Below are 10,136 nucleotides of genomic sequence, written 5' to 3'. Positions count from 1 at the left end.
AGACGGGGATGAATCTCCTGATGTGCGTCACCAATTACCTAAACCGCTAAAAACAGCCCAGAAAATGTGAAAATCCACACAACACCAGTCTTAAAGTCTTCCTGTGATGCCTAGACCTGAGCTAATAGTGCTGTTATCAGTGATAAAACAGCAGCTTTCTCTCAGCAGCTGAGTCAAAGCTGGAGGTATGACCTGAGGACGACTGTTTGAAAAGAGCTAGAGCACAAAATTGGATTCGCCAGCGATAGCTTTCAAAGAGCTCAGCTTGCTATTACTATTCTAAACATGATGACAGATACGCTTTAAAGACTCAATTCAGGGTCCTCCAACGAATAAAAATCAATGAGGATGTATTTAAAACTGCCGACAGCGGTGTCACAAAGATGCATTTCCCAAGTTGGGGAATCTAAAAAAACCACATGACTGAGATGTGACTAGGACCGCCTCACAAATTAAAACACAGCCCACTTCTGCGAGGGTGATGACCCTGAGATATGTGGGAGTTGTTAAAACACCTCTCAGTGTCTTGGTTGTTTCTCATCAGCATCTCTGAGAAGCGTGATCTTATAACAAACAAGTCCATGTGTGAACTGTGGTAAATATGTGGGGGATGTGAAGTTCACGAAGTTCGCGATTCTACGTGGTCTTCTCTCAGTTTTCACCACATGCAGATGGCCTGCTTGTCCTCTAAAGCAACAGGAACCCAAAACTGAGAATCCTGTCATCATTTACTCACCCTTATGTAAATTGTTTTTTACTTCCAAGGAACACAAAAGCTAAATGAATAAATTATTTTTATTATTAGAACTCTTCATATGTTAACCAATTGGGTTTTTGTTGAGGGAACCATCAGGGTGATGCTAACTTCTTAGTTTGCCTACAAAAATATGTGCTAACACTTTAGTATAGGGACCAGTTCTCACTATTAAGTAGAGCTGTAGTCAAGTCCGGCCTTGTCGAGTCCAAGTCAAGTCCAAGTCCAGGACTAGTCGAGACTGAGTCAAGACCGAGTCCAAAGAGGTTCGAGTCCAAGTCAAGTCCAAGTCCAAAAGTTTCGAGTCCAAGTCCAAGACCGAGTCCAAAGGAAAGAAAAAAGGGTCCTCTTCAAGACCACATACTTAACTACTGATAATGTTTGTGATGCGAGAGAAAGCATATCTCCTATTCTAAGAAAATCATTTTACATTATTATTTGTAATGATCAAAAAGCATGTGCAAAGTAACAACTCTGTAGGACAGGGGTCTCCAAACTACATCCTGGATGGCCAATGTCCTGAAAAGTTTAGCTCCAACTGGCCTTAAAACACCTGGAAGATTAGTGTGTCTAGTAAGAGCTTGATTAGGTTCAAGTGTGTATAATTAGGGTTAAAGCTAACAGGGGCGTTAAACAAGATCCCGGGCCCTATATGCATAGGCAGTCCTGATGGGCCCCCATGGCCCCCACCCATGAAAATATCCAGGTAAAAAATATATATTTCAGATTCATACTTTTCAAAGGCCCTCTCTTCCTTTGGAGCCTTGCTACTGGTTTTACCCCCAGTCCGACCCTGGGAGCTAAACTTGGATAAACAAACAAAGTTTGGAACTGTAAGGTTAAATAATTTTTATGTACTTTATTTTTTGTTGACATTATATCTGTGGTCAAAAATGTATATGACTATGCCTAATTGGCACAGTGCACAGACACACGCAAAGCTCGGGATATGACAAATGCGCGCAGCAAGGCTAGAATGGATACGTTTGGCTCTACTGGACATGCGCACATAAATACAGCGAAATTTTTGTCATACTGCTCTAGGGCTTGCATAGACTAGTCGAGCTCTGTCGGAAACAATCGACTACTCCAGTATGCATTAACCATAATGCATACAAAATGTTTGCAAGTGCGACGTGAATTTTAGAATTACAATATTGCGTGGAGCTGTTACTATATGACCTTATCTATGTTGCATGTAAAAATAAAATATGTAATGTAATAATTAGGGTTGTGCCTGAAGCCGAATACCTTATTCGGAATGGCACGAATAATGGCTTAAAAAACGAATAACGCTCAAGGAATAATTCTGCCTGAATACTCGGCTAAAGCTGACACAGTCTGGTGTTTGCTAGATAACAGGTGAGCCAGGGCATCAGCGCCAGAAGTGAATGAATGTAAACTTTATGAGTGAAAAGCGCGCAAATCAAACACCGCATTGTTGTCGCCTCTCTGTTTATCTCTCAGAAATCAGAGCGTTGCAAGAGGAATTTTACCTATAATAATACATCATAGCTACACGTTATATTATTTGTATATATCTAAAAGGCAAATATTGAAAGCTTAGGCTACGATATGATACGAATGAATGGAATAAGCATAGCGCGCTCACCAATCAAACAGCCGCGCTGCGCGTCTCAGTCTCTCAAAAACCAAATCAGTTCTCTCTCAAGAGTAGGCTAATAATCAGCTTCGATTCGGATACATTGTCTACTTGTCCTACATGTTTGCATCTTTACCTTTTGCTGGTTTGCGCGGCACACACACATTTGTTTAGTGAAGTTCATTAACATTAAGACTCGCTCAAAGTGTTCTGCGTAATGAGAATGTGTGCATTGAATAGATTCAGTCGTGTTCAAATGATCACTAAACGTTTGTCATCTCTCTGCTTGCATGATAAATATTATTTTAGAAATTAATAATTATTTCAGTTTAACACCACATACTTGTTCAGTGATAACTACGAAAAAATATATAAAAAGTCATAACAGTCTTATCAAGTAACTGTTCGATGTTGTATCCGAATGCAGATAGGAAAAATTTTGTGATTGTTACAGATACAAATACTGGCTGTTACATGAAAATGTAAATATGTAATGTCATATATAAAGTTTTTAAAATTTACATATGTAATTGTTGCATAAGGCTATACATTAATACGCGTTTATTGATAAAAAAAAAAGAGGCTATCTAGGTGTAGACGTAAATAAAACACAATCTAACAGGTAGAAAATTAAATTAGAAACATCTAAACTTTTCAGGTCGCAATAAGTGCACCACTGGTCATACACATCCTTTCCCGGAACAATACTGAAAGCTAAGGCAAGATGGAGAAACAGATGATCATAGTTGTACAAGGATAGCCATTTTTTAAATGAATCTATTAGCAGAGCTACTGCAAGTGATTTTAAGTGCTGGAATTCCATTTATTCTTTGCTGAAACTTCTGCGTCATCATGGAGAGCGGGTCATGGTTGCCCAGCAACAGCAGACGCCACTGGAGCGCAAGCGCAGGCTACAGAGTGCTTTGGAAATAAGAAAACTTTTTTGCTGGACTCGGTCGAGACCAACTAGAAGACTTGGCGAGTCCAATGGCCAAGTCCGAGACAAGTCCGAGTGCAAATTCAACGAGTCCGAGACAAGTCCGAGACGACAGAAAAAGACCGGACTCGAGTACTACAGCCCTACTATTAAGTAGTTGCTTATTAGTCTATATTCTTAACACATAGGCTGTTTATTAGTACTAATAAAGCACATATTCAGCATGGCCATATTCTACATCTACCCAATACATAAGCTTAACAACTACCTTACTATTAATAAGCAGCAAATCAGAAGTTTTCTGAGGCACAATTTGTGGCTGACGGTTTGTTAATAGTGAGAATTGAACCTTAAAATAAAGTGTGACCAAATATGTCAACAACTCTATTTCAAGTGACATCTTCTGCAAATATTTAAATACATTTTATTAGCTGTTTTAACACAATATTATTTTTGGAATGCTTTAAAAAAGCATAAAGTGATATATAATATAATAATATTTATAATTAAAATTGTATTGCCATCGCGTTAAATGGGAATTAAAACAGATAGCATAGATATTGTAGATCTCCTTCAGCAAAATTCTAAACAAAACTTGTTGAGAGCATATGATATCTCAGTTTCATTTCTGCCTCCTTGTCATAGCCACCTGATCCTTAGGCCAATTGAACCAGCCAAGAAGGCCGTAAGGTCTGAGACCCTGCCAGCTAGCTGTAATCTCATTCATTTGGCTTTTGTTCCTCCATCACCTGTAATGCTGCCAGTCTCCTGGAGATATTTAGGTCACTCAGCTACCGTGGGATTTCAGTTTGATTACTCAGAGGAAACTGATGGGATCAAGTGTGTCGTGTCACGACTGAAAGAGTGTGAAAATTAGAGTGAGGATATTTTTACCAAGATCTTGGGGGAGATAAAAATGAGCTTCTTGTTTACTGTTGATTGAAAAATGTTCTAGATGATTTGATTTGCAAAATTCGATTGGATAATAAGACTTTGTTGGTGCCGATTCCTCAAGCACTTTCCACTTGATATTGACTGTTTTGACTTTATGGCTGAAGACTGAGTCTTTTGAGCCTTTCATATTTCCTCAGTTGGCTATTGTAACCATGTTTGTTTGCTTGCTTTTCCACACCAACAATAAAAAAACAGTGACAATTATTGCAAATGATCAAAAATTTATTAAATGAGTTTCCTACATGGATATTCTTTGCTAAAAAAAACTGATAAAACTAATTTTAAAGGGGTCATATGATGGAGTGATTTTTCTTTGTAGTGTTACAAGCTCTTGGTGCATAAATAAGATCTTTAATGTTGCAAAGACTAAAGTCTCAAATCCAAAGAGATATTCGTTATAAAGGTTAATAGTCAACCACACCTCCATAAAACGGCTCGTTAAACACCCCCACATGTCCACGTCATGATGTGGGAAGATTTGTATAATGCGCCCAAATGTTCACACAAAGAAAGTAGGCATAACTTATTCTCGCTGTTGCCGCTGGCGCCATGTTATTGAGATGCTGTGTGTTCTATGAGAAAGTGAAACTACTTTGCTTGGCCTTCCAAAAGAGGACACAACTAGAAATCAGTGGTTAAGTTCAACATTGTTCCGGAACAGTTCAACCCAAATATTCAGATATTCATATTCACGGAGGACTAGGACTGTTTCCTTGGAGAGTTGCCAACAATGCCGGTGTCTGTTTGTATACTGTAAAGTGGGGCAGTTCCAGCTTTGCAAGGACAGTCTGGCGCTTCTGACTCACAGTCTGTAAGTATGTTTTCATGTTTAAAGAATTTGCCACTGATGATTCAAACAAGAGTTTTGAGCAGTGTAGAGTAGTGCTTGTTGTTTGTCATTTCTCCGATCACAAATGCAGACATGGTTTTGTGTTTATGCAGCGCAATACACAACGTGTAAAAAGACATTATAATCAGCAATTTTGTCCCTACTGGATGCAACAAATGCCTTGTTTGTAATGGCTTTTATTGTTTTTGTCTCATCATGCCGGACACAAGGCATCACATTATGGTAATGGGCGTAACATTTCCATCACACCCTTGGAAATTCGGCCAATCAGCGTACACCTCACTTTTCAGAACGATGAGCTTAGTAAAAATCTGTGTTTCAGAAAGGCGGGGCATAGAGGAGCTACAATACTGTACAGTATGTGGAAAAATAATGTTTTTTTTTTAACCTTAAAATGCATAAACATATTGTATTACACAAAATAAACAAAATAATGTTATTTTTAGCAATGTAATATGACCCCTTTAAGTATTAAAGCATAAGCCTTTAGTAAAAAAAGGATCAAAATGTCATGAGCAACATTCAGTAAGGGGTGTCCAAACTTTTGACACATACTGTACAATGTATGCTGACATTGATCTGTCAAAAGGACAGAAGGCTGATTTAATCAAGCTTATCACAAATCCAATTAATGGGCTACTCGTTATTTCCCTCATTCTTTCTTCATTTATTTTCCAGCTGTCTCATCAGTCTCTCTTTTCCTCCTTTCACCTCTTTCCATGTCCATCTGTCTACTTCTTATCTGTCCTCTTTTCCTCACGTGTCTTTATGTGTTCCATTGCTCCTCCGCTTGCCCCGCCTTGCGTTTCTCACCAGCCAATCACATGGATGTATTCATTAGGTTCAAACAAACAAACAGAGCACCTTTCAAATAGTTATTGACATGCATATCAATCAATTGTGTTTGCTCAGTAAGAAAGACTTTAAGTCGACATGCCAAGATATATTGCATCTGAAGTTCTCCTGCAGTGAATATGCTCTGCACTTGAAGGTCACGGTAAAAGTCACACTCCATTCTGTTAATGAAATTAGACAAGTATGCGGCTTAATCTGATTTAGGTCTCTCATTTGAACTAAGTTATCTTTGGATTCTCTCTGTTCAGCAACCAGTAAAGCAGAGACATCTCCGACACTGTGAAAATAAATTGTATTGCAGAAAAACGCACCACACCTCATCTCTTTCAGGCACCAGTTTATTTGAGCTTGTTTACAATGTTTTCTCTGTCATTCTGTGTGTGCACATGTGTTTTGTTTCAACCTGCTGCATAACATTTGCTGAAACAAAGGCCTCAATTTGAAATTGTCTCAATTCCAAAACAGAATCTCATTATTTTGTCCCAACAAACCGCAGGAGTAATCATAACATGCCTGCTTGCCTTGCTGGAGGCTGTTAAACAGTATAGGCCGCAAGTCACAGCAAAGTGGAGTTTTTGCATTAGCGTCACCGATCTAAATGTAAATATAAACTGTATGCAAAGTATTTTTATTATGTCCAAAAAAAGACGTTTTTTATTTTTAAATCATTTCTTTCTTTAAAGAAGGGGAAAAAATGGTTCACTGTTAGTTATTTCAAGCTATTATTTATTTTCCTTTTTTATGGAATGTTTTTTTTTTTTATATAAACTGTATGCCTTATGCATATTGTGCATTCTAGTCAAAACATACTTAGGCCTATATCATACATGATATTCCTCCATACACTATAATTATTTCTACAGCAGTCAAGCCATTTCCTGCATCAGTGAAGGTTAAGTGCTTTGTCGCTGCCTTAGAAATGTCCTCTGGCACATTTATGTATGAAATCATCGGAGGAAATAAATAAGTCAGTACCCCTATAGAGAAGGTGATGAACGTTCCTGTTTTGCATTCCCAGTGATTCCAGCTCTCTGTGTGCTAGAGGGAGCTATCAGATCACTGCATCAGCCTTCTGGGTGGATGTATTAGCAAGTGTACTGTATAGACTACACTCGTACATGATGCAGGAAACAGGTGAAGCAATTCTGCATGAATATACTGTATCTTAGCATTGTCCTGACCTCAGAACAGAACCCATCCAGATGTTCAAAATGTAATATATTACCATTTTATTCCCACGGCCTTGGATTTATGTTTGCCTTTAAGAATAAGGCTGACATTAGGTTGAAGGCCATTCCTTTAAAAAAAAACATGAAGACACATGCAGTTAAAATGAGCAGTTAATGACATTGCCTTTGCTTTTTTAGACGGTTTATTCAAATTTATGGATATCACTCTGATAAGCCGACTCATGTCTGAAAATCTAAATAAAAATACATAGCATAGGCCTATTAGGGGGAAATGCACAAGCACTACTTAAGGGGAACTACTGCATAATTATAATACTGTAGACGTAATGCTAATGAAAACACAAAATATACAAGCATGTTATTTTGTTCATATACTTTTACACAATCACAGTTTTTGTAGAGTATTTCAGCAGCCAAAAAAAAAAACTATACAAATATAGAAAAAATATCTAAATCATAGATTTCCTGTATAAACTTTATTTATGTTAAGATCTGTTAAAATGTTATGTGATGGCAAAACGAATGTAATAACTTATAACTAATGATGGGCGATACTGATCTGATATAATGGGCATCTTTAGTTTCTATGCTTTTCGGGTTGAAATTATATTTCTACACTACGAGGGTGCATATGCTACAGTGGCTGCTTACCGTGGGAAATGTGCTCTATGTGTAAGGCTAGTCTGGTTACAGCTTCAACCACAACAAACATGCTAACAGTTTATAAACACACATCACTTTAATTCATTAACATTTTAAAAAGGAAATACTACTAAGATTAAAACAAATACTGCATTCATGCACAGCCTTATGTTGCCAGATTGACATTTTAAAAAAGTATGCAAATCAGTTACTTTTAACTGCACAGTTTTTTTTTTTCACACTTTGGCAAATCTTTCCATGTGACGACATTCAAGTTCACTTCCTGAAACTACTTTCTCACTATTACTGAGCAAACCTCAATCTTCATATCTTCACATCACCACTTGGCAGATGACAATGGAGTACCAGAACATTTCTAACAGCTCTCTGTCTGCCCATACTTCAATGATAGCATCCAGCACTGTTCTGGGATTGTGCTGTGCTCTGGGTGTACCAGGTAATATAGCAGGGCTGTTCATGCTCACCCAACATTTAAAGGAGGGCAGTTTTACCCCCAAACTGATGCTGAGTCTGGCTGTCTCGGATCTATTGAGTCTGATTTCTCTGCCTGTGTGGATCTATGCCCTACTGAATGGCTGGGTTTTTGGTCACAGTCTTTGTAAGTTAATTTCTTATGTAGTTTACTGGAGCCTCTACAGTAGTGTGCTTTCTGTCACCTTGTTGAGTGTGCAAAGGTACCTCCAGGTGCTGTATCCACAGAGATGGGCAAAACTTGGACAGAAGGGCCAAAAGGGGCTGATTTTTGGGATATGGACATCCAGTGGAGCTCTGGGTTCTTATGCTCTTTATTTCCGAAATGTGAAGAAGAAGAAGGACAGGCTTTTACACTGTTATCAGGATTATACAAATAAACAAGAACAAGTAGCTGTCTTACTTGTAGAGACTCTAGTGATGTTTGTTGTTCCTCTCTTCAGCCTGTTGTTCTTCTACCTTCGACTTCATCAACGGATAAGACAGTCAGCTTCCATCAAAAGCCACAGGCTGACAAAACTGGCCGTCAGAGTCGTAATGGCCTTCTTCATATTCAGCACCCCCTGTATGGTCAACAACTTGGTCTTAATGGCATTGTCATGGGAATCAGATGTCAGCAATAATGTTACCGGGGCTCTTTTCTTCATCAACAGTTGTGTGAACCCCTTTCTTTACGCCTTCTCGGCCCGTACACTGCGATGCAGAAGAAAACAGCATTCAGACGAGCAACAACAACATCAAAATAAAACTGAGTAAGCTGTAAAGCAATTCTGAAGCTTTTATGGTGCTTTGTATGTCTAATATTATAGGTTTGCATTTGAACTACACCTACACTCTTAAAAATAAAGGTGCTGAAAAGGTTTCTTCACAGCATTGCCATAGATGAACAATTTTTGGTTCTACAAAGAACCATTCAGTAAAAGGATCTTTAAAGAACCATCTCTCTCTTATCTTTTTATCCACCTTTTAATTCAGTGCAGAAATAAGCCTATGGGCAAGACTTCCAGTTCATTAGTCACACTATAGGGGGGGAAAAGGTAAATGGTAAATCTGTTTGAACTACAAACCAGTTTATTCACAATTAAGATAATACATTAATATAATATGGTACGACACACCAATTTTCAATATCAAGCACCTTTTATTTTTAAGAGTGTAAAGGGAAGTGCATATCAAACTTTTTTATCATATCCTATTTATGTTTCCTCAGCTTATAACCTGAATAAAATACTTCTCCATTTCCAAAATATTACAATTAACCACTTAGTATTCCTGTAACAGGACTGTTAAAGCCAACTAAGGATATCTTCTGCTTTCTTTGTCTTATGTAAAGGTTGTAGCATGAACATTTTTCAGTAAGCCTTTATCTTCTTTTTCAGAAATGGTAAGGAAAGTGGTCATGCTGAGGCAGGTAAACCACACTTGGTTTTCTGACTGCAGCTTTTAAAGAGAGATGACCTTTCTGAACAAACAATAAAGGAAATTCAACCTCTACACAAAGCAAAAGGATGCCAACAAAGACTTATTTTGTTGTAATTTGTTGTTTGAATTGAAGTCTAAATGAAAGTGGTTGTACAACAACATGGTTGTGTATGCAGACATATTTTTTAAAGTTGTAAAAAAATGATTTTCGGAGTAATTTTACAATAAAGCACTGTTTCAGACTTTCTATTTAAATATTCACATTAAGTTCAATGGGTTGCTTGCTGTTTCTTTGTCAGTTTATTTTGTGAAATTTACTGTTATACTACTAAATTTACTAAATGGTAGTTTAATGAGGAAAGTTTTTTAATTGTATTATTTACATATCTGCTGGTCAGAATTTTTTTTTTATTAGTACTTCAGTTTTTTTACCTTTT

The 10,136-nt window shown here is 37.5% G+C and overlaps 1 protein-coding gene across 1 annotated transcript; it reads left to right on the top strand.

Annotated features, from left to right (window-relative positions):
• The first annotated feature begins 7,966 nt into the window (after positions 1–7,966).
• LOC113049941 (leukotriene B4 receptor 1-like) lies at positions 7,967–9,033 on the top strand. Its single transcript, XM_026212682.1, has one exon. The coding sequence runs from the start codon at positions 8,137–8,139 to the stop codon at positions 9,031–9,033; it is 897 nt and encodes a 298-aa protein (XP_026068467.1). The 5' UTR covers positions 7,967–8,136.
• Positions 9,034–10,136: the final 1,103 nt, after the last annotated feature.

This window comes from Carassius auratus, chromosome 30, assembly GCF_003368295.1.
Source record: "Carassius auratus strain Wakin chromosome 30, ASM336829v1, whole genome shotgun sequence".
Taxonomy (NCBI): domain Eukaryota; kingdom Metazoa; phylum Chordata; class Actinopteri; order Cypriniformes; family Cyprinidae; genus Carassius; species Carassius auratus.
The sequence above is the reverse complement of the archived record's forward strand: the minus strand, read 5'-3'. Positions and strand labels throughout refer to the sequence as shown.

Excerpts from the sequence above, each read along its gene's own strand:
- LOC113049941 (XM_026212682.1), top strand. The coding sequence starts at position 8,137 with ATGACAATGGAGTACCAGAACATTTCTAACAGCTCTCTGTCTGCCCAT.